Here is a 26,204-nt window from a genome sequence, read left to right on the forward strand (position 1 = left end):
TCTTTACAATAAAAATGTCAAAACATCAGAAAAAGAACAAAAACAAAATATACTTTGATGTTTTATGTTGTCATAGTCACAAATAAAGAGGAAGAAGTATATTAAAAGGGAGCCTTTTTAAAAAAAATACATAGTTAGGTTTTTATTTATTTATCTTTTTTTTTTTTTGCCAGTCGTGGGGCCTGAACTCTGGGCCTGGGCGCTGTCCCTCAGATCTTTAGCTCAAGGCTAGCACTCTATCACTTGAGCCACAGTGCCACTTCCAGCTTTTTTTTTCTGCTTATGTGGTGCTGAGGAATCGAACCCAGGGCCTCATGCATGCAAGGCAAACACTCTACCACTGAGCCACCTTCTCAGCCCAGCGTTTTTTTTTTAAACAAAGTTTGGCCCAGTAGAAGTTCAAATTTTGGATTAGATTTATCTACCTGGGATATGGGTTTTTTTGTGGGGGAGGGCAGGTACTGGCTTTGTAGTTGCTAGGCAAGTGCTTAAGGTATTCCCATAACCCCTTCTGCTTTTGCTTTTTGTAGATAGAGTCTCACACTTTTTCCCAGGCTGGCCTCAAAGTATGATCCTCTCATCTGTTTCCTAAGTAGGTGGGATTACAGGCATGTACCACCATGCTTAGCCTGGCATACGGCTTTTTGCAAATACATCTGTCTTTGTCTAATAGGTAGGCAAACTGTACTCATGTTAACTATGTCCCTATAATACATTTTCTGAAGTTCTTCACGTAACTTTGATTATAGTGTTGGGCACTTTGAGTAGCAAAGAGAGACTGATATTGAAGTGTTCATGGAAGGGACTTAGTCTTGTGCGATGGTTCTTTGGCTCATTGACAACTTCTTGTGAGCCATTCATTCTCTAGGGAATAAACACATCTCAAACAACAGAGTCCTAATGACAATTCTTAGATTTCTCTAGAGGTGGGAAAGAATTTATGAATGAATTGTCATTTCTTTCTTGCAATCTTCCAGCAAAGCTAGAAACATTAATCCAAATGTGCCAGTCATCCTTAAGATCTGAGAATGACAGACAAAAATCATACACCAACTTAAACAATGTGTTCCAAGGAGCGATAGGATGGCATTACATAGGGCAAAGTGTAAAATATATTTTCTTATACAAAAATCACAATTTTTAAAGTATAGAAGAACAAATTTGAGGGAACCCATTACACATGAATATACATAAAGCTTCCAGTAAAATAGCCTCAAAATATTTTTTTCCTTAAAAAAAGGACTCCATTTTCTTTCTTATCCAATGTTTCTCCAGAAGAATATCATAGGAGCCACTTCCTCACTATCACTGCAAATGCTTTGCGTTTGTACCTGTAAAATTATGCATCGTTTAAATTGGTGTATGATTTTTGTCTGTCATTCTCAGATCTTAAGGATGACTGGCACATTTGTTTTTTTCTACTGTCACAGCCCAAGGATATGTCACTGAGCAAGAAAAAAAATCAAAGTGCTACCAAAACATTAAAAAAAAACACCCAGAAACCTCAAACAGGAAAAAACAAACTATTGAAGAATTTTAAGTAGAAGGATTGACATGACAAAACTTGCATTTAAAAACAAATTCTTTGGCCAAGTGAAAAATGGACGGGAGGCAGTATGAGTATGCTCAGTGGTGTGGAGCACTAGGGAACACATGAAAGAAAGCAGAGAAGGTCATAGAGACCACACCCACCCCACCAGCTACTGACCACCAACCAACCACAGCCAAGAACCGTGTAGTGAAAAAGTAAAATAACATTTTTGCCAGAGAGGGGCTGGCATCTAGGTAGAATTTATACTATAATGGCTGAAGGAAGGTCAACTGTTCCGTCATTCCAGGTATATGGAACTTCTTTGGTTCACTGAGGGTGGATTTTCCTCTTTTGCTTCTAGGTCATACTTTTTTTCTCCCCGGGATATGCTATTCTAGATTTTCAAAGGGTAATTTCTATCTATCCTCAAAGGAGTAGCTTATATGTGACTTCCTCTGTGTATCTTTCCTCTGGGGCCACTTACTATTTTTTTTAATAAGTAGTCGCTATCAATTCAAATATGAGTGCTTTGGATTTCCTCGTATTCTTAGATTTCTCTAGAGGCTGGAAAGAATTTCTGAATGGTCACTTCTTTCTTGCAGTCTTCCAGCAAAAACATCATTAACCCAAGTCTTAGGACTAAGAATCTATTGTTTCCCTCTTCCAATTTAGCACAATGTCCGTCACATGCTTGGCTCTCAATAGACATTTGTTTAAGAAAATTAATTGAGAAACAAGAGAAGGGGTGACACGGATCAAGATTCACTGTGCTCATAAACTGACATGTAATATTGACATGTATATTACCTGACCCCTGACCTCATTCTCTACTTTCCTCTTTGCTTACTAACCCAGCCAAAGTGACCTCTCTCAGTATCAACAACTTCACCTTCAAATTTTCCCTTTACACTGCCACCTAAGTGACCAGTCCCTAGCCATGATTTCTGCCACTGTCAGAAGTTTTTTTCCATGATTGGAAAATAGTAGAAGGGGTGATATTGATCAAGATATAACGTTCTCATAAATTGACTTGTCAATTTGAAACCTTTTAGCACAGCTACTGAGAGATAATAAACAGAACAAGAAAGTTAACTTTGTCATAGATCAGCAAGTACTTGCTATCTTAGACTGTGGGAGAATATTATAATAACAGTAATCAAGATGATTGCTTCTCAGACTTTGAAAAGTACTAGGGAAATGAGTCTACTGAACCGTGTGAAATCAGAGCTTTCCACAATGATTTTAGGCACATTCTCATTCATTTCAAACAAACAATCTTTTGCCTTTAAATTCTATGGACTCTTGGGCTATGAACTTAAGTCGATGCAGGTATAGCTTTGTTTGAAGTGTTTACTATTTTCAACCAATTTTTATTAGGTGCCTCCTGGGAGCCTTATATTGTTTAGTGCTGTGGGCGGGAGAGTGCCAGGAACTTTTCTTCCTGGCTACTGTGGCTGTGGAAACCATCCACTCAAGGTGAAGTTTGGCAGGACTGTAAAGATGGGTGGCATCAACCCTCTCATGCAGCCCACCAGAGAATATGATCTGAGCTTCCACAGTGCTGCCCTAGTCCCAGAGACATCAAGAAGGCTTGCCTGAGGGAAACGGAGTGGCTGTAGTTTTGTTAATAAGCGAAGCTTGCTTTCTACTTGAGCTGTTTTTACTGCTTCAACTGGATCATCTCCCATACAGACATCAGTCAAGCATGCGCTGTGGTCTGTGAGGTTTCTCGTATAAGCTCACCAGTGCTAGCTGCCAACTGAAATGAATCAGGTTGATGGTAGAAGAAACAATAAGGCTGAATTCAATTTTAGAGAAATAGACAATAAGGGCATATTATAAACAATTTGTGTGGTTACAACTGAGCTAAGTGTATGAAAGTGGTATGTGTGTGTGTGTGTGTGTGTATGCATGTGTTTAGAATCTATACAACATGCACAATACATTTATTTTCCCTACTTAGCTTTCATTTATAATTCACATATGATCACAATTTCTCTTATTAAGCAATTTGTCTTATGTTGACTCTGATTTTGATTAATATCATGTCCAAAGATAACCCTTAGGATCATATAGATAAGGAAGGTCTCTGTGTTCTCTAAGATTATTTCAAGTATTGAACTTTTTCTTGTTTTAAATAGTAAAATGAGAGGGCTTTGGGAACAGAATCTGGACAAAAAAGCACAGGACTACTACTACTAGTTTTGAAATCATCGGCAGAAATAGATAGGGAATTATGGTAATGTACTGTAGAGCAGCTGAACTAAGCCTTGGGAATCAGAGTAGGTTTCCCCAAGAAAGAGATATGAAGGCTGGGAACCTAAAAGAGAAGTTCAAACTGGAGCTAACAATGACAGAAGTCATAGTTGGGGAATGATGGTTTGGGTGGTAGCATGGAGGAAGTTATTGATCATCAGAGAAAAGGTCACTTTGGCTGGGTTAGTAAAGAGGAAAGAAGAAGAGGATGAGATCAGTGGTCAGGTTACACAGGGCTACCTAACCCATGTAAGTAGTTTTGGACTTAATCCAATGAAGCAATGAGAACTCATTTATACTCTTGGAGCAAAGGAATGAAGTCCTCACATTAAAAAAAATCATCCAGTAAAGTGTAGATAATAGTTCTATGTAGTATTGAGGAAAAGATAGTGTGGGCCATGATGCTGGCTGTGGAGACAGAGCAAAGCTTGAAGATTCTTAAAAGTATCTTGGAGGTAAAGAGATCAGAAACTGGTGAGTGACTGGCTGCCTGCCATTGTTGGCCAAGAGAGATGGAGAGAGAAATGATAGAGAGATGGATAGTGTTCTGGCATGTATAAGTGGGTAGGTGATTTTACTAGGTGGATCTAGGTTTGGAGGTGGAATGGGAAATCAGGTGTGGCACAAGGTTATTTTGCAATTGCTAAGCAAGTAGATATGGCACAGGCTCAGGAGATTTGAGCTAAAGGTCTGAGGTGGAGATACTTCAATAATGGAAGGGGCAGGTTGATTGAGGGAGAATGGGTAGCAGCAGAAACAGAGTCAGGGCGGGGCTTGGAAGAATTATAATATGACGTTTTGGGTAGTGGGAATAGGAAGATGAGAGGGATCATCATGTAATGCTGGGAAAGGGAGATGGTTACATAACCAAAGGCAAAAGAGTGTTTTGGTAAGAGGAGGATAAAATGCCAATTGAGAAGATGCCAACGAACAATCTTACGCAAAACAGAGTCTCTGGTGACATCTGTAAAAGGTTATGCTACAGCAATGAAGCTTAAGCCATACTCGAGTGCTTTACATATATTCAGATGAACATTATTCTAAGAATCACAATAAACTTATGAGACAGGTACAATGATTCTCCCACTCTACAGATGAGGACATGTACTGACCCAAGGTTATATGACAGAAGAAGAATTCAGGACCAGGCAGTCTGGCTCATGAATACATTCTTTCAACTATTACATTATCTGGTCTGTGACATGGGTAAGTTGAGTTGTGAGAATGGAGGAGATGTACGTGAACTTGGCTGCATTAAAGGACACAGAACAGTAGCTGGATGTCAAAGAGAAGGGTTGTCCAATAGCAGAAACTGCTGCAAACTGAAGATGAAGACTGGAGGGTGTTCAGATCAGGAAGTAAGGTTGAAGTTGGAGAAGAGGAAGTGACGATCAACAGATAAGGACCCAGAAGAGCTGGGGGTCATGGCAGGGCACGGAGGAGGACACTGTAGAAATGTGTACAAAGCCATCTTGTGGTGGGAGACAGGATGGCTGCAATGCTTGCAGGAGGAGCTTGAATGAACCCCCCTTTAATGTCTTGACTTTTCTTTGTGAAATACAAATTGGGCCATCTTCCCAGAGGCATGGGAGGGTGAGGTGGAGGGAGAGGAGTGGACAGAAATGGCCACATGGAGAAACTGCCACAGAGCATCGAGGACACAGCAGCATGGATTCTGGTGACCCCAGAAATTGGAGAGGAAAGCAGCGATAGTGTTAGGTCGTGGGAGGAAGTTGGGGGGTGTGGGAAGGGTCCTGATTACACGATTCCAGGGTCGGAATCATGGTTAGCAGCCACAGGGAGGGAGAATGTCTAGTTCTTCAGGTACTCACAGAATGTCTGAGAATCAGCTCCTGGGGGAGGGGGAGTAGAAGGAGATGGAACTTCCAATAATAAATACTGGGACTCCAGATGAATTGTAAACCAAGGCCTTTTCTGTCCAGATGCAGATGTAAGAGACTGATTTGACCTATACCCCAGTGGACAAGCTACACTCTCAGCTGGTAAGTCCTCAATAGACTTCCTGCTCCTTGATGAGAAAACAACACACTCTTAACAGAGAGCTTGTAAAAACAAGCAGATTTGAATAATGGGAAAGCAATGACATTCTCAATGCTCAGGGGAAATGCAGAGCTTCAAGAATAACCTAACATAGGACCCATTAAAACACTGCGGAAAAGTCTTTAAATGTTCTTAGTAGGTTTTAAGAAGTCACAATCCCCAGGAAGCAGGAATAACACCCCGAAGATGAAGAGAGGATGATTAAATGAACATAAAGTTGGCGGGGAAGAGAGAGAAAGAAAATGGAACTTTCTTATGGAATCTCATCAGATTCCATTTTTGTCACTAGAAGGAAGAAAGAGATATTTTCATTTTCTGAATGTCTCCATGTTAAGTTTTACAAGTCTGTGAAACGGGCCTTCTTCCTGTCTTATATGACATAAAAATTAGTCAAAGAGAGGATAAGCAATAAGCTCATAGGACCCAGAAAAAGGGAAACTGAGCAAGGAGTGGTTATAAACAATAACCTGGACTTCTGTCCCCTGGAGTTAAGCTGTTAACAGTTCTGTGGTGACTAAGTATGCTGTTGACAAGCTCAACACCAATGGCTAATACATTGAATGCCAATTATGTGATGGGAATCACTGTCCAGTTTTCTGATTCTCAGAGCCATCCTGCCTGGTAACTCCTTTTATCCTCTTGTTCAGATGGGAAAACTGAGGTCCGCAGTGTTTTTCTCCCATTGCTGCAAAAAATACATTACAGCCAACTCCAGTGGCTTATGTCTCTACAAATTTATCTTCCATTCTGTAGGGTACAGCTTTAGCATAGATCTTGCCGGGCTGAAGTCAAGATGTCAGTAGGGCTGTGTGTTTCTTTCCTGGAGGTTCTAGAGGAGAATCTATTTCCTTCCCTTTTCCAACTTGTAGAGACAGTCTATGGTCCTCACAGTGATTCTTCCTCTGTCTTCAAAACTACCCATGCTAGCAAAGGTCAAAAGCTATGTACTTATGACCATATAAGATAATGTTAAGAGAAAGGACCCCAAGATAGGGACACGAGAGGTTTTACCTTTGTTGCTGTAGTTTTTAATGTACTTATAATGTACTATGTGATTTTTTTGTTTCTTTTGTATGTTCTTCCCCCGTGGTATAACCCCTGTTTTCACTGTATTTGATTTCAGTGTCCTGCATCTTGTATATACATTTTTCTAATTTGGGGAGGGGAAGAGAAATAACAAACGCTGAAACAAGAATACAGGTTGATCCACTGTAACAATGAGATGTACAAGACATTTTGTTGAAAATGAACTTTATAACTTCGGGCGGGGGGAGGGTGGGAGGAGTTGGGGAGGTGGGGAGGGAAGGGATGGTAGGGGAAAAACAAAGGAGGGGGCAACAATGCTGGATAGGAAATGTACTCATTAACTTACTCATGTTACTATAACCCCTCTGTACAGTATCTTTACAATAAAAATATATATTAAAAAGAGAAAAAAGCTACCCATGCTAGCTTGAGTATTGTGCACATTATATCTGCCAAACAGTTCCTTTACAATCCTATCTCTCTCTGTCTACTGCTGTAGTAGGATTGCCACATCTAAAGACTTCTGTAACTAGATCAAGTCCTCCTGCATCATGCAAGCTAATTTCATCAACCCAAGGTCCTTAACTTCATTCCATCTTTAGAGGAACTTTTATTACACACACTGTAAGAGATGACATTTTCTGGGGAAAGAGTGAGCATTATTTTCTCTCATACTAAGGCTGAAATTTATTGAAGAGTCTGGAGTGTATGGATTTTTTTTGATGAGAATTCCAGTTACTGGCTCTTTGAAATGTACCCAGACTCCTGCCACTATCATTTCTACCACTGGCACCCAGAGCACTTTGTCCATCACCAGGATTACTTCTACAACCTCCCATCCACCTCTTCTCCCGATCCCATCTTTGCCTGGAGTCCACACGGAGCACAGAGCAACAGGGATCCTTTCAAAACATCTTAGCTCATGTCAATTCTTGGTTCAAACTTTCCAGTGCCTTCCCATTGCACACTGGCCACCAAGCTGTTACAATGGTCTCCCAGACCCAATGTGATCTTCCCCGACCCTAGGAGTCTCTGAGATTCTCACTTGCTCTGTTACAACATGCTGGCTTTCTGCTTTGCTCTCATACCAGGTTTATTGCTGAAGTCTCAGTGGAGGGAGCCTTGCATCTTCATTCTACCATGCGCTCCAGTTCTCTGAAGAAGAGAGCTCCTCCTGGTTCTTGAGTGTCTTTTCCTTGTTCAAAGGGTTAGTGTATAGAATAGGAGAAGGATAAATGTCTTTTGACTTCATTGCTCATGGTTGTGCAGTGTCCCTGCTTTGCTCACAAAATCCCACTTCTTACATGTTAATGCCAAGGAGCCTGAAGGGCAAATGCTCACTTCTGCACAAGGTGCTAATGTGTGAAGGCTTCTTTCTGCACTGTCCAGGTGTGGGGTACATGGCTGGCTTCCTTGACCTTTGCAGCACTTCCTGACCTCTGTTCTTGGAGGATTGTCCGCAGTTTCCTGCTGCTGGCTAAATTGCACCCAGGGATTGGGTTTCCAGTGTGGGCGACCAAGTCAGCTCAGCAGCAAGCCTCCCTGTGTGTCAAAGAGATCCACAAGGAATTCTCTGTTCTTTCTTGAAACACCAGCTTTTTATAAAATTATGCTCTCAGTTTGTATCAATGCCAGAAAAACTTTCAAATACTATTATAGATGCAAAAATCAAAAGGATACGTAGTTATGGTATGGTGAATGGTTCAAGTTGAAAAAAAAAGAGATACCTTCCTCTGGTCAAAGAACAACTATATGTTGATGGGATTTGTTTCACTGGTGAAGAAGCGCCCAGTTAAATTAGAGAAAAGGGGCCTTAATGTGGTCTAAATGCTTATTTTTCCTGCTAAAAGTTTTACTTACTCATGACTGAAAAATATTTCTCAGATTTCTTAATTTTTAGATATTCTGTTTTTCTTTTTTTGGTCAGTCGTGGGGCTTGAACTCTTTGCTTGGGTGCTATCCCTCAGCTCTACAGCTCCAGGCTAGTAATCTACCACTTGAGCCACAGTGACACTTCTGATTTTTGGATATTGTTATTTGTGTTTTCCAGGATGTTTCAATTTAAAGATAATGTATACAAATGGAAATAATTTATGTGAGAAAATATAGGAAAGTTTCCATAAGAAAACAAAAATGCACAATGGTATCACTAAGGGGTAGTAAAGTTTGTTGCAAGGTAGAATTCAGATATGAGACAATTTAGAATTACATCATCAAAAAGGTCCTACTTTATTTTGAATTTTCTCTGTCTTCTTCATGGGAAATTTATTCAATAAATACTTTTGGGAGAATGCAACCTGGAATATAGACAATAGGAAATTGTCTATATTTTTATATCCTTTCCCTTATTTGCAATAATTAGTATACATTTACGATAATCTTATCAGATAAACAGAAAAGTTCAAAAGCTATGTATATATGATCATATAAGATGATGCTAAGCAAATGAACCCTAAGATATGGACACAAGAGGTTTTTCTTTGTTGTTGTTTTTAATGTACTATGTGATTTTTTTCTTTTGTATGTTCTTCTTTCTATGGTATATCCCTGTTGCCACTGTATTTGATTTTGGTATCTTGCATCTTGTATATAGATTTATCTAATTTGGGGAAGGGAAGCGGAATAACAAAATGCTGAAACAAGGTCACAGGATGACCCATTGCAACAATGAGACTCACAATACACTATGTTGGAAACGAACTTCAGCATCGTTTTTGATTTTTAAACCAAAGAGTATAAGATGATATTTAAAAAAGCATTTAGCACAATGTCTGTCTCCAAAGAATAGCACTCATTACGATCCTTGATAATCACTGTTTCATTATTGACCATGAAGATCTCTGTGCATGAAATAATAAACATCCTCTCTTTTATGACAGAGGTTCCTACAAATAGGGTGCATATATATGAATGCATATATATACACATATATATATGTCATATATATATATATATGAATGACAGAAGTCTATGATGGTCCACAGATGACCAGCATGAGGAGGACTAACATGGATTTGGGAAATGGACCAGTGAGGTGAACCAATGAGACGCTTGGAAGTATGGGTGTCCCGCCCTTACTTTCTCAACTCATGATCCAAATGTAGGAAATGAATAGAATTAGACAGGGAGAGAGACTTGTGAGAATGGCTAGCCAGTGAGAAGCCAAGAAAAGCAGACAAACAGTTTGACCAGCAGCCCCAAGTTATAGAGTTGACTCAACCTTACTCAGAGTTGTTAAGGAGATCTGTTTATGTTATAATTCGCACACGATAAGAAGGCTTTCTTCCGTCTTGGCATGAGGTTCTGGAATGTCCAGTTACAACCCTGGTATGCTATCAAAAGATGTCATATCCCAAACTTCTCAGTGTTGTGTCCCTGGCATGTCGGCCCTGAGACAGCCTGGAAAGGAACGAAAGCTAGTGCTTTTTTTGATAACAATTAAATCCTTGGATTTATATAATGTGACATGATGCAAGGGATATTGTTTAGCTCTTGGCATAGCTTGGAATGCCGAGGGCAGAACACCAAAGGAAAAAGTTGACTCTGAAAGCGTTCTCAGAACAAATCTGAGGGAATTCGCTTGGTGAATGCAAATACATGTCCAAACAAGTTACTGCTTTGCGGAGGGAGAACACGGGGCTGGCAAGCTTCACTTGGCATGAAGAGTGTGAGTCATGCTTCATTTTAATGAGGGATCTTGGGGGTCTATAATGAGCACTGTGCGGGATTTCCCATGTGTCTCCTTGGAACATGGACTGATTGTACATACAGGGGAAGGCAGGCCATCAGAAACAACATAGTTCCTCCACTCTCTGGGGTTCTGCAAGTTAATTTAATAGCATAGAAATGAATTCTCAGAAATATGCCACAGATCCCAGAGGGAACAACATGGCTGTTGTGTAGAGTAATGTCTGTATTTGGGGTTGGGGTTACTGGATGAGAGAATTTATGTATATATGTATGTATGTATGTATGTATGTATGTATGTATGTATGTATGAATATCAGGGCCTAGGTACTGTCCCTTAGCTTTTTCTTGCAAGGCTGGGACACCCTACCACTTGAACCACAGATCCACATATGACATTTTGCTGGTTAACTGAAGATAAAAGTCTCAAAGATTTTCTTGCTTGGTGCTGGTTTTGAACACAATCCTCAGATCTCAGCCTTTTGGGCAGACAGGATTATAGGCATGAGTCATCCATTATTTTGTTGTTGTTGTTGGTTGTGGGGCTTGAACTCTGGGCCTGGGCATTGTCTTTGTGCTCTTCAGCTCAAAGTGAGTACTCTACCACTTGAGCCTCAATGCCACTTCCAGTTTTCTGGTGGTTAATTGGAGATAAGAGTTTCATGGGCTTTCCTTCCTTGGGCTGGCTTTGAACTGTGATCCTCAGATCTCAACCTCCTGAGTAGCTAGGATTACAGACATGAGCCACTGGTACCCAACTCCATCCGTTATTTTTAAACTTTGTAAGCATCTCTGGAAAGATCGTGTCATTTCACTTTTTGATTATTCCAAAAGGTGACAGTCATTGACCTATATGTTTGTAGGTATAAAGCATCTAAGCTCATTTTAAAGCACAGCATTGGTCACATTTTACCTGTGAATACTAATCATCTGGCTTTCTTTATCACAGAAAGTCAATACTTAAGATTTCAAGGAGGAAGAAAGTCCTAAACCCTAGAGAATGGTTCGAGAAACAAACTCTGCCCTAGTCCTTGCAAGTGGTCTTTCCATGGGTTGGTGAACTGGCAGATAGATAGGCTCTACTGCGTGTTCTTTCTGCAGGGCTTTCTTCAGCACGTTCCTGAGATCCAGCCAATGGTATAACTTCCTCAGCAGATACTCTTTCTGCTTAGCTCCAGGACATCATGTGATTGCTCAGGCAAATAGTCTGTAAAGTCCTGTACTGGATACCTTATCTTGTATTTCTAGGCTGGCTGGAGCAAAAATGCTCCATGGAGACAGGACTTCCCAAAGCTCTGGGCTTTTGGCAGGATTAAATGCAGTTGTGGGTGTTTGGGAAGGACATCATCCAGTCCTTCAGGCTAAGAGGAGGGGCGGGGTGGTGACCCATAACTCAGGACAAGAGTCCCAAGAGGCGGGCATGCTGGTGGGAGGGACCTTCTCCATGTGGGTTAATACATCCAAGAGGATTTGGAATTCTAAAAAGAAATAAGGAATCTTCACATTAAGATAAGGAATTTTTGAAATGTTAAAGCATGATAAAACTGAAATTAAGATGAAGTAAGGTTGGCAGGAAAAAAAAGTCTTAATCAGATAAATCTTGCATCTCACTCTTAAGATGACCTTTGTCATACCCAACAGGCCATGTGGAAATTTCTTCTGGTTTATTTACCCCCAATATTCCACACATAAATACAATCTATATGGAATAGCTAATTCTGGCATTGGTTTGAAACAGATCCATACAAATGTACATTTTTACTTGTTTCCTATTAAGTGTAAGGTGTTTGTTCCAAGAAGCCATTTTCTCTTTTTGCATTTGTGTTTGTTGCAACTCTCCCATCCCCCAATAAAAGCAGCAGCAACAACAACAACAAATACTATGCAAAAAACAAAAAAAGCCCTTAAGCTATAAAATGAGTATCCAAGAAAAACATTTAGTTTGAAAAAGAGTTGAAAAATGTAGCCTTGGAAGAACCACTGCTTACATGGGATTGTTCAACAAATTCCTGCTGTGTGAGGTTTGGCATATACTTTCTAAAAATATAAGCATCTGGGGAAACGAGACAAAGCCCAGGTCTTGGACCAAATGAGGCACGCAGTGTGAATCTGTTAGTGATTATATCAATATTGCAACATGTGCCCGAATTTAGCAGTGCAGGATTTAATACAATAGGAAAGCCCAGCAGGCACGGTCCTTACCATAATATATAGCCCACAGAGAAGGTGCAGATGGCAGTCAGTCCGCTGCTCCTGCTGGGATACTGATGGTGTGAGGTCCTCATCTCGATTAATATAAAAGGCAAAACGGTTGTGTGCTGAAAAAGAACAGACAGTAGGTGACACAGATTCTCATCATCACCTTTCTTCCTGGTTTTCTTTCCGATGGGAGAGGCCATAGTGTGCATTTGCAGGAAGAGCCATAGCAGGAAGCAGTTATATGGCTCACCAAGGAGGGAGAATGGGCAGGAAAATGTGTCTTCTTGCAATTGTTGCATAGTATTTTCCTCTGTATTTTATTTCTTTACCACAATAGGGATTTTTAAAAGCCTTAGGAAGATGTATAGCAGAAACAAATAATTAGAACAAAAGGAAAGAATAAAAACAACCACAATAACATTCTGGTGTACGTACTATTCTCTTACTCCTTGTTCATATCAGGGATACATCGTTAACAACGGACTGGGAAGGAAATTTTGGCTTTGGTTTTTATCATGGCCTGAGAATTTTTGATATGTCATGTTAGAAATTCTTCAAGAGCATCAACTCTGATTACAGCTGCTTAAAACTGTACTATGTGGATACACTACAATTTTACTCAACCAATTCTTGTTCTTGAGCATTAAGTACTGAAAGTTTCTCAGAATATTAATTAGAAATGTCATGATAAACACTTTTATCGGAATGCTCATTTCTTTAGAGTCAAAAAGTTATGAAAATTTCAATGCTACCACTACACACTGTCAAATTGTGTGTGTGTCAGTATCAGGTTAAGAAACAACATTGTGCTCGGCACTGATGGCTTATGCCTGTAATCCTAGCTACTCAGCAGGCTGAGATCTGAGGATCTCAGTTCAAAGCCAGCCCAGGCAGGAAACTCCTTGAGACTCTTATCTTCGATAAACCACTTGAAAACTGGAAGTGGCGCTATGGCTCAAGAGGTAGAGCGCTCACCTTGAGCTGAAGAGCACAGGGACAGTGCCCAAGCCCAGAGTTCAAGCCCCATGACAGACAAAAAAGAAAGAAAGAAAGAAAGAAAGAAAGAAAGAAAGAAAGAAAGAAAGAAAGAAAGAAAGAAAGAAAGAAAGAAAGAAAGAAAGAAAAAAACAACTTCGTTATTCAGAAGACTGAGATCCAGGCAGTTGTGCCTGAAGACCAGTATGGGCAAATAGTTCACAAAAACTCATCCTAACTGATATAAAAGCTGGGTGAGGTGTTACACGTCTGTCATCCTTTCAATCCCTAGTACACACACACACACACACACACACAGAGAAAGAGAAAGAGAATGTTAAATTTACTTCTGTGAAGGTTGTGCATGGATTTAGATATGATATTTACAAGTGTAATTTAACATTCCTTTTTGTCTTTTCCCAATCCAATGGTTACACCAAACACAGTGGACCAGGATGGAAATGAGATGTGTCATATTCAGAGGGTAAGAAGAAAAGAAAGCCAAATGCTTAAATCCTTAAAATCTAAAGAGTATTTAGACTGACTTAAGGGTCTATAAGCTTCTTAGATAAAACTGGGTCAGGATATATGTATGTATATTATACACACATCCACATACATATATACTTCTTTCTTGACACAGATGGAAGAACTGAAAATGGAGTCACAAAGAGGTCTGAATAAATATGGAACATCTTCCAAACAACTATGAAAGAATACTTCTTCTACTCTTTTTAAAAAATACCTTTTTAATTGTAAATATACTGTACAGAAGGGTTACAGTTACATGAGCAAGGTAATGAATATATTTTCTATCAAGCATTGCTGCCTCCTCCTTTGTTTTTCCCTTACCATCCCTGCCCTCCCACCTCCACAACCCCCTCCCCTCCCCCGTCCCCCCCTCCCCCGCCCGGCCACCTAAATTGTAAATTTTTCAACATAGTGTCTTGTACATCTCATTGTTACAACCTGTATCCCTATTTAAACATTTTGTTTTTTTTTTCCCTTTCTCTCCCCAAGCTAGAGAAGTCCATATATAAGATACAGGCACCGACATCAAATACATTGAAAATAGGGGTTATACAATGGGGGAGGAACATACAAAGAAACAAAATCTTGGTTCTACTCTTGCTGTAATGTTTTCATATATAAGGAAAACATAGGAAATTGGATTTAGAATTCTGTTAAATATTTTAGAAGAATGGGAGCAAGTGGGCAGGTAAAAGACCTGGTAGGAACATCAAGCTAAATATCTTCCAAGCAATTGTTTATGCTTACAGAGAAAACAGAAAGACATGATTTTCTAAGCAATATTAAGATTATGGACATTCTGTGCCTCAACCTTTTCCTCTTGATAACTGTCCTAATTAACAGATCATTAGTAATTTGAATGTGACATTGCAAGGATGCCAGGTGAGTGAGTCTACAGTTGGCTGGCTTTATAGTTCTTTGTTTTTAAATCTTTGTTACTATTACAATTGTTTGGAAACAGCATCATTAGCTCTGTAGGGAGCCATGCAAAGCACATATGTGTGCAAGGGAGAGAAAACACATTTTTAGTATTGGCTTTAGTTGCCTCACATGACACTGACTGGGAATTTAACCAACAATCAGAGATGTGAACAACAGTTCTACAATGTAAAGTTAAAATGCATAGCGACATAAGGCTAGGTCTTATTAAATTATACGTAAAAAATATCCCTGAAAATCGAACTTTTACACTGAAGATCATATTGTTTTGGATGGCTTATGTGGGTTCTCAATGAGTTTTGTTATTTTTGGTTCATTAATATTAAGAAATTTCTAAGCCAGGTAACCAGTGGCTCATTCTTGGAACCTGAGCTACTCAGGAGGCCAAGATCTGAGGATTATGGTCTAGGTGGCAAAGTCCATGAGATTCTGACCTCCATTTAACCAGCAAGAAGCTGGAAGTGGGGCTGTGACTCAAATGTTAGAGTTCCAGTCTTGAATATAAAAGCTAAGAGACAGCACCCAGGTCTTGAGTGTAAGCCCCAGCACTAGTATGGAAGGAAGGAAGGAAAGAAGGAAGACTAAATGAAAGAAAGAGAGAGAGAAAGAGACAGAAAGAAGGAAAGCAAGGAAGGAAGGACATTCCTAAACTCTACTTCTTCTTTGATCCAAAATGAGTAGAAAATAAGGCATTTTCAATAAATTTATATTAGTTCAAATAATCAACTTCAATATGGTTAGTTACTAGTTTTTTTTCTGCTTAAGGCTCTCTACCACTTGAGCCACATTTCTACTTCTTAGTTATTACATTTTTTAATGTAGTCTACTGGCTGATTAACAGACTTTACACTTGACAAGGTTAGGATATATTTTGGTGATACCAAGTAGAAAATATCTTCAAAAAAGGGAAGCTCTTTCTAGATCACTTCAACACTGGCCTCTCAACATAAAAAGGGGCAGCTTGGGCTGGGGAGGTGGCTCAGTGGTAGAGTGCTTGCCTTGCATGCACGAGGCCCTGGGTTCAATTCCTCAGCACCACATAAGCAGAAAAAGCTGGAAGTGGTGCTGTGGCTCAAGTGGTAGGGAGCTAGCCTTGAGTTGAAGAGCAGAAGGACAGTGCCCAGGTCCAGAGTTCAGGCCCCACGACTGGCAAAAAAAAGGGGGGGCAGCTTGCTCCATCAGTAACAGGACCAGCGACATTAACTTTGTGTAGTTAGCTGCATATGTGCATAAATTGGCCAGTGGCAAACTTTCTCATGAACAAAAGAACATAGAGTGCTTCCTCTAAATATTTATAAGGCAAATTCTCTTTGCTAATAAAGGATATACATTGACAAGAGTAAATATAGTGCTAACTATTTATCACAAATCTAAATGTTGCCCTACATTAACCAAAGGACTTTTTGGTTTGTTTTGTGCTTGGTTTTGTACCAGTACTGGGGTGTTGTACTTTTGCTTAGCTTTTTCGCTTTAGGTTTGTGCTCTACCACTTAAGCCACATCAGTCTCCTTCTGGCTTTTTTTTTTTGGGGGGGGTCTGGTCGTGGGGCCTGAACTCTGGGCCTGGGCACTGTCCCTCAGCTCTTCAGCTCAAGGCTACGGCTCTACCACTTGAGCCACAGCACCACTTCCGGCTTTTTTTTTCTTTTTGCTTATGTGGTGCTGAGGAATCGAACCTAGGGCCTCAGGCATGCAAGGCAAGCGCTCTACCACTGAGCTACCTTCCCAGCCCCTCCTTCTGGCTTTTTAATAGTTAATTGGAGATAAGACTCTCATAGACTTTTCTACCTGGCTGGCTTTGAACTGAGAGCCTCAGATCTCACCAAAAATAAAATTCTGAGACTCTGTATGTGTTAAATACAGATGTTACTAAGTGTGAGAGAGGCATTAGACACAGTGGTGTGAAATAGAAACTCTTCTAAATAGAATCAGAAGAATCAAGGATAACAAAGAGGGAATTAACTTTTTATTTTATGATTAGACATTAATTTAGGGTGATGTCTCTGTGCCACTTAAATGATCTCATGAAGCACTAGATTATCGCTATGGCTTGATTCTGACTGCCCCAAAGACCTCTGCGAAAGGACTGGTTTCTAGCTTGGTTTTAGTGGTTGTGGTCCTGTGGTGGTGGTGGTGGTGTGTGGTGTGTGTGTGTGTGTGTGTGTGTGTGTGCGCACATGCACGTGCATGTGTGTGTGTGTGTGTGTGTGTAGGTGTCTTCATGCCATTGAGTTTGTTCCCTAAGAGGGAATCATGGGAAAATAGTCTGTCTCTCTTTTCCTTCCTAGTCACTAGGCAAGTGGCTTTATTTGCCACACACTTCTACAACAATACACTGTTTGGAGCATGAGGTACAATTCATTTCTTGTTTGGAAGCAAAACCAGCTTTGCAAGGTGAGGCATGAGCAGCCTGGCTAGGTAATAAGGGGGCTGGAAACTCTGTCTGTTTTTGCACATGAATAGAATATGGGCGGGCACGGGTGGGATTCTCACTGTAGCAGTGTACCTCATCACCAAGTGAATTTGTTCTTGTCTTCATGTGTATTAGACACCTAGGTCTTCTTACATCCTAGGACAATGTAATCTTAAACAACAGGAGGAGTGTGCATGTGCACTTGTGTGTGTGTGTGTGTGTACACCTGTGTCCTATCAGCAAGATGTGACTGGACATGTCTGGGAGGTCCACAAGAAATAAAAATCATATGAAAGGACTGCCCGGCATATAAAAAGTTGTACACTCCAGACTGTAACTTGAACATCTTGTTTGTGTTTTTCCATTATCCTCTCCATCACCCATGTAATGGAAGGGATTTAAAAAGAATAAAATTTTATTTGGAAATAAAGCAAGAAGAAATTTCTAGTTTGAAAAATAAAACCCACTGCTTTAGTAAAATACGATATAAAGTGATAGAGAAGGTGACACCGGGAACATGGGAAAAGGGACACTGCCTGATCTGACCCCTGGCAGATGTCTGGGCTCCAAAAACAAGCCCAGTGTTGAATGAACACAGCAGCCATGGGTGGGGGCAGGCCCAGAGCTGAGGGGGGCCTCCCCTTGGAGCGACTCTGGGGGCATTTCTCCTCTTCCAGGGAGAGAACATCCCAGGCAATTTGAAAACAAAGTGATAGAGGCTCCGTGACAATTGTGATTTTTTTTTTTTTTTGTACAACTATTGGGGCTTGAACTCAAGGTCGGGTCTCATGCTCTTTTCTCAGCTTTTTTTTTTTTTTTGCTTAAGGCTGGTGCTCTGCCACTTGAACAATGCCTCCACTTCTGGCTTTTTGCCAGTTTACTGGCGTTAAAAGAGTCTCATAGATTTGTCAGCTAGGGCTGGTGTCAAACCCTGATACTCAGCCTCCTGAACAGCTAAGATTACAGGGGTGAGCCACAAGCATCTGACACAAATGTGAACTTTTATCTCTGATAATCTGACATTTGTAGGACCTGGACAAGGTCAGGGAATCTTCTCCCAGTAGTTGACCATGCCTTATCATCAGGTGAACCCGTTCCTGCCTTTTTGTCTGAATTTTTTTTATCTATCCATCAACAGCTCAAAAAGCCACCTGATCTCTGCTTTCCTAGCAAAGATGTTTCTGTGTTTTAACTAAAAGAGGAGTATATGAGTCTCAACAGCTCCAGTATGTGTTTCTCCGCAAGTCCTATGGAGCTTCTGCCTGCCAGGCACCTCCCTTTCCCAAGGGCTGCGGCGCTTTGTTTGAGTGTGGTGATGCCTGTGAATATGACGTAGAATCCCTCCAGAAACCGCCAGGGCTCTTTTGGCATGACCTTAGCCATCTGTCCCTGATGACTGCCAAGTCGGCATGAATGGCTCTCACACAGGAACAACCTCACATGCAAAAGGAAGCAAGGACCTCTAAGCTAGGGTCAAAAACGAGGGTTTTGATGGAACAATTGTGGACTGAGGGTTAGAATGTTCTGCTTCCCAAAGCGCTGGATAACTGAAGTACTAAATTTAGGATCCATTCAGGTCTAACATTAGCTCCAACAACTCCTAGGATAGGATGTTAGTAATTAGACTAAATAAACACAATTCACATTCAACAAAGACACACACATCTTTGCAATTAAGATCAAGCTCCGCACCGTAGAAACAATTACACTAGGAGAGTGTCTTGTTCATGGACTCTTCTTTTTATATTTAAAAAGCATTTTTAATGTGACTCCAAGGGAGTAAATATCTCTCATGGAATCTTCTTACTGGCAGCATTGCCAGGTGCCAAGGGGCCATGGCATTGTTGAGAGGTTCGAGGCGCCAGGGTGCTGCTGGGAGACTCAGTGTGGGGGATCAATTTCCTCCCCAGCAGCTAAGGTATTACTGTTTTGAATGTCCCACTTGGTGCCATAAAGTGTAATGGTGATTTTTAAGAGAACTAAGGTTCACTTCTTCCATGAGCATTTCCCAGGAATAACTGAAGTTCTCACAGAACAGATCCTCTCACTGCTGCCTCCAGAGAAGCCAATGCTGATTGCATGATGAACTCTGGACACACCTCAGATGCTGCAAAGACTGGAGATCTACTAGACTCTCTTTGGCAGCAATGGCTCAAGGGAAGACTTCACCCTCAGTTATGACTAGGGGTGGAAAAATGGAAGAAAGAGGAAAGCTAGGAGTTCATTCACAAGGGCAAGAAGAAATAAAGTGTGGGAGAGCACAGAAGACTCCACCATGGAGACACCACCACTGCGTGAGGAGAGAAGTCTAGACGGCAGAGGCCATTGGAAGGCAAATCAGGGAAGACCGGTATGTTCGTGTGCCCTTACTGGCTAAATGATTCCCATGCAGTTTAAGGGAAATACACTTGACATTAATAGGGAAAAGATTATGCGGGAGGAAGAGAGGAGGAGGGAGTGGTGTGGGGAGGAGGATGAATCTAGCATGTTGCTTTTCTCTGTCTTTGTTCCCTCTGTTTGTCCTTAATAAAAATAGGGACTCAGTTCTCTCCATGGCTTTCTTTTGGATCTGCCACTCCCTTTATCTACCTCTCTGCCCTCCCACTCACAGTTTCCTCCTTTCTACTCTTTTTCCCACCTTTACTCGGCCAAGTACCATGGTATAAAATAAAATAAGGAAAAGAAAGAACAAAATGGCAACTTGTTGCTTTGGCAAGTATCCACTTGGTGTGTAACATGGGAAGGTGGCTTTATAAAGAAGTCTCTCCTGTTATTAACTGATGCACATGAATATGGAATACATAGTAATGAGAGAGCTACTATTAAGTGAGCTGATAAATGCTGAATTTTTACTATTATATTTCATTCTCCATAGGAATCCTTATGAAGTATTTTCTTCACATTCATTATATACATATGGAAATAGTGGAACGGGACATTAACTTGTTGTAGGTAGTATAGAACTCACAAATGGTACAGCATTTGATTTCAGATCTACCAGATTCCAAAACCTGTGTTTTAAATGAGATGTAGTATTGTTCTCATGTTCCTTCCTTCCCATGTTCCGTCCTTCCTTCTTTCTTCCCTCCCTCCCTCCCTTCCTTCCTTCCTCCCTCCCTCCCTTCCTTCCTTCCTTCCTTCCTTCCTTCCTTTCTTTCTTCCTTCCTTCCTTCCTTTCTTCCTTCTTTCCTTCCTCCTTCCTTCTTCCCCTCATAAATATTTTCTACATGTATGGAACATGTACTATGGTCCAAGTCACAAGCTCTTAGAATGTATCGAAGAATACAGAAAAGATCTTTGTCCTTAGTGATTTGCTGTTTGGGGGAATGTGTTTCAATTAGTCTGATAAAAACTCACCTTTGAAAAGACCCCATTCATTAGGACCACATGCATCATATCCTATAGTAAAATTACTTGCATAATTCATGCAAATAATGAATTTATTCTCTGAAATCTCTTACTCCATGCCAGGAACTGAACTAAGCTCTTTAGACAAAACCTTATTTAGTTTTATAGTAATCTTTTGGGTACTTTAAAAAAATCCTCCTCCTCCTCATCATCATCAATTCTATTTGATAGAAGTTAAGAAAATTGCTCAGGTTTTTCCAACTGTAAGGTGATGAATTTGTGCTGACACTCGGCAGTTCAACTCTGAGTCCTCCTTTTTAACCCCAGTGCCTGCTTGCCTAAGGAGCCAGGATGGGAGAAGACGGGTGGGAAATCATATATATGGGAAGATTAACTCTCCTTCTCATGCCTGTGCCTGAAAAAAGGGACCTTGAAACTTCTTTCACACCCACACCATTCAGGTTAGTGAATTCCAGGCTGAGGGCTGAATGTCTTTTACAGTTAAACATCAAGCCAATCATTACGTTCCTGTTGGAGTGCAAATCCCAGGGGCACTGAGGACCTTATGAACAGAGGGGGAGGGAAAGTAGCCCCATGTCCCTGTTACAGAGAAAACCCCCTTTCTGAGATTTGTGAGTACTGACTTGTCTCTTCAATAGCCTACTCAACCTAAAAGTGTTTTGAAGGCATTTTGAGGGTAAGTAGAAGAGAGCTGGAAGGAAGAACATACAGAAAGAGAGAGAGAGAGAGAGAGAGAGAGAGACAGACAGACAGACAGACAGACAAACAGACAGAGACAGGAATAGAGAAAGACAGAGAGAGAGACAGAGACAGAGGGAGACAGAGAAGAAATAGGAGGCAAGAAAAAAAGATATTGAGTTCAGTGATCCTGCAATCAGTAATATTTAAAGCACTGAAGTATTTTCTTAAAGATTATGAGAAAATAGGTGGAGTATGGTAGCTCAAGCTTGTAATCCTAACTACCAGTCAGGCAGTAATTGGCAGATTGTGGGTCTAGGCCAGCCTAGGCACATAGAGCATGAGACTCCATCTCAACTGATGGCTGGGTGTAGTGGTACCTGCCTGTTATCCAAAGCTGTGGGGGAACTTCAATGGCTAGGAGCTGTGGCTCATGTCTGTCATTTTAGCAAGAAAAAGCAGCACAAATACAAAGGCCATATTCTTGGCTTTCCAGGACATAAGGGACACTCTATCTTAAAAATAACTAATGCAAAAAAAAAAAGGGCTGGTAGAGTGGCTCACGTGGCAGAGTAAATGCCTAATACAAGCAGGTCAGGAGTTCAAACCAGCAAACAACAACAACAACAAAAGAAAAGAAAGAAGGATCTTGAGGTAATGACAAGTTTAGGTTGCAAGTACAAAAAAAAGGTGATGTTTATGAATATTCTGAAATAAAAACAAAACTTAATGAGAAACTAGGATTTTAATACTCTTTCCCTGCTTCTTAGAAGTGCTTTCCCATCCAGATAGGCCAGCATCCCCATCCTTCAATGTCTGACCACTTGGTTCCCTGAACTTAGAGGGAAGCCCAACTTTCTTAGTATAGTGGTGGTACTGGGGTTTGAACTCAGGGCCTTGTGCTTGCTAGGCAAGAGCTCTACCACTTGGGTCATGCTTCTCATTTTTTTTTGTTTTTAGATTGGTTTTCAGAAAGGGGCTTTATGGTTTTTGCCTATGTTGGTTGATCTTCCGACCACTGCCGTCTAGTAGCTGTGATTACAGATGTGCACCATCATGCCTGCCCATTTTGTAGGCACTCTTTTAAACTTGCAGACCCACTACACAGCTACATGATAGCACTCCATGATTTTCTACCTAGCTATAGCTCTATCTAGATACATGATATAGTAGTTCCCCACAAAATTCTAGAATTAGATGAAGGAAAAGTGACTCTGAGACCCTGATACCAAGGAAACATTTCAAGGAGAAGGAATAAAACAAATTGGTCACTATAGCCTCAACTTTTGTTAAAAAACCTAATAGTCTGACATTCTCTTAAGCAAATCTTATTTTTCTATTAGCTTTTCTTAGGGAAAAAGCCCTGTAATTTAAGAAGAAAGGAAAAATAAGTTCCCAGAATTCAAATGTAAGTAAATATAAAAGTCATTCGTCTTGAAGTAAAGGTTAGAGCTGTGTATGACAGATAAGGGAGGCTACTTTGTCCCCTATCATACTCACCTGGGAATAAGTCACCGCATTAAAGCTATATATTCACAAAGTATAGGGAAGCATCATTTTTGAAGTAGAAATAATAACCCAGTTCCATTGCCTTTGATAACAATGTCACAGTTCCTTATCACAGGGTAGACGTGAATTCCAATGATTCTAGAGACACCTCAAATACAATGGTTCCAAATGGTTTTAATTTACCCTGGTTTATGATAAATAAATATTGTTTTGATTGATTGGCAAATGTCTACAAGCAGCAATAAGAGCAATTATGTTTGACATGGAGACATTATAAAATCTATAACCTAAACCTTTTAAAACTTGATTTGAAATGTCAAATTTGACTTATGAGTTCGAGTTATAAGCCTGCTTCATGCAAAAAGCATTAGGTTAATCTGGAGCAAGGCACTATTGCCAAGCATGCACTGGCATAATTAATCAGGAATATTTCAGAAATGAATCATCTCCAAGAGATTATTGATTTGCTGTCATGACAAGTTTTTCTTAGGGGCTGTTCTGGGACTCTGGAGCAGAGATGCACTGGCATGTATTTTTCAGTGACTAAGCCTTGATCTGTCCTCCTGGATTCCTGCCTTCTTTGCACTGACATCTGCAAATACTCACACTTGACAGCCTCATGCCTGAGTGTGGTGGCTTCCAAGTTGATTAGGATTAGTTTAGAGGGATTTTGGAGTAGTCTCAGTATAATCGAAAGCAGAGAACCATGAGTTTCAAGAGAGTGGCATGCACCCTGCAAATGGCACTGTATTATTAGGGAATGTGAATGTTCACACACAGTCCTGAAGACATATATCAAGCACATATAGGCTAAGATAGGAACACAGTTGCAAACATACCTATACTCATGCACATATATGCAAACACACACACACATGCACCATGCATACACATACCCCTGAAGACATGCAAATATGTACAATCACACATAGAGCTTCACATACATGCAAGCACACATGCTTGTACACACACATAGGGACTCATCTAGGCACACTCACATAAACATGGAAATGCATTCAAATACAGATATGCATATGCTCACAAGCACATCTCCATGCAGACATACAGCAAGCATACATCTATGTACTCATAAGTCTATTATCATAAGCCACACATCCATGCATATACAGATACACACACAAAGGCACACCCTTGTGTACGTGTGTGTATATATATATGTAAACACATATACACACATGCACACGCACATGCCAACATACTTAGGGAATGGAGATGAGTTTTAATCTTCAAGGTCATCTCTATTACCTAGTAAACAAAAGTGTAGCTCTCAGAGAAGCTATAATAAACATATGAGCTGCTATAACTTGTGCGTTAGCCCCTCCCCCACAATGATTCAATGGTGTTTGATGTACTGTCAGATAGAGTCCTGAAAGCACAAGGTAGTCAAATGTGCTCCCAAAGACTGCAGGGGAAGGTCAAGGGCAAATGCGACAGTTTAGCTCACAACTCGAAACTGTTCCTCTCTAGTCTTTGGTTTTGCAGAGAAATGACAGACTGGCAACACAAAGCAACGTCAATGGTTACAGAGGTGTGGCTGGGCAGATGGTATGGAATGGGTGGAAAAAGGTCTTGGAAATGGATAACATCTCTGGTACCTTGGGCCCAGTTCACCAAATTCCTACCCACTTTCCAAATTATAAGTTCCCTAACCATTCCCTGTGTTGCTTATGATTATGTCATCAAGGTATAGATGGGGGCTGTAGTGGCCACAATGGTTTTTCTCTGAGCAGAGAATGGGGAGAGGATACAACCAGGAAGTCACTCAACTAATTGTCTACTGTATCTTCAACTTGTGCCGAAAAATACAGCCTGACTATGGCAACTTTATACATGGTCCTGCCTGGTGAGCCATCTCGTGACATGAACCTGGGTTCCCTATTAATCAAGCCCTCACTGGTTCTTCATGTTCTTTAAGACTCATGACATTTTTGTAGCCTTCAACATGTTACTCAGAAGAATAAGAAACAGCTGGTTGTGACCATGGTGGACTTGAGGCCCAAGACACCATCTCAGCCACATAGATACCATCATATGCTTATTCTCACACAATGCACTTGGACTTTGAGCTGCACAAACTGCACAAGGAGATTGTATAACAATTTCTGTTCATTTCCTTTGGTATGTTTTCTTATTTGCATCCACAGACCAATATTGTCAACATTTTATTTCCCCAACTATATCTATCAAGTTATAATCTCTCTGATTTGATATCACTAATCAAAGCTATATATTTTTCCCAGCTTCAGATAAATATGAGATCAACAGTATCACAACATTGTACTTGCAGGGTTCAGCTAAATCAAAGGAACCTGACATTTTCATTAGCTTTGGCAGCTGAGTCAGGAGTAGAAATACAGTTTTAAAATGCATATATTGAGCTGTGTGCATGAGATGTACATCTGTAATCTTAACTATTCAGGAATTTGAGATCTGATAATCACAGTTCAAAGGCAGCCCAAGCATGAAAGTCCTTAAGACTTTCATTTCTAGTTAACTCCCCAAAAAGCTGGATGTTGAGCTGTGTCTACACTGGCAGAGCACTAAACTTGAGAGAAAAAAAGAAAACTCAGGGGCAGCACTCAGTCCTGAGTCCAAACTAAGGACAGGACTGACATATATACAAAACAATTATCTACGTATTACAGCCATACGTACTTAGCTATCTTTCTGAAGCTTAAGTTATGGACCCTTCCCCATATCTATGTTTGTTGAATTCCTAAAAGTCAGATCACCAGTCTGTGACCATTTATGTAAACAGAAAAATCCCCAACGTCTGAGTGTTAAACAGGTGTCTTCACCAGAGAAGTCTTCCTCATTAGCACAGATTACCCAGTGCTTCTATTCTCTTAGTCCACCCCTATCTCCAGCCAACACAGCTTCTGGAGTCCAGCACCTTTCACTTTGTTACTCATGAATCCAGGATATATGGGAACCATTCAAGAAGTGATAAGGCTAAATTCTGAGCCCTGATATCCTTTGCAGCTTCAAGAGTCAGAATGGATGAGGGAGA

The 26,204-nt window shown here is 40.5% G+C and overlaps 1 protein-coding gene across 1 annotated transcript in view; it reads right to left on the minus strand.

Annotated features, from left to right (window-relative positions):
• Positions 1 to 26,204, minus strand: part of Aig1 (androgen-induced 1) — a 217,025-nt gene that overhangs the window by 29,066 nt on the left and 161,755 nt on the right. The window contains exon 4 of the mRNA XM_013027025.1: positions 12,764 to 12,879. Within this exon, the coding sequence (XP_012882479.1) occupies positions 12,764 to 12,879 (116 nt within the window). The remainder of the gene's footprint in view (positions 1 to 12,763; positions 12,880 to 26,204) is intronic.

The sequence above is a fragment of the Dipodomys ordii genome, unplaced genomic scaffold (genome assembly GCF_000151885.1).
Source record: "Dipodomys ordii isolate 6190 unplaced genomic scaffold, Dord_2.0 Scaffold98, whole genome shotgun sequence".
NCBI lineage: Eukaryota > Metazoa > Chordata > Mammalia > Rodentia > Heteromyidae > Dipodomys > Dipodomys ordii.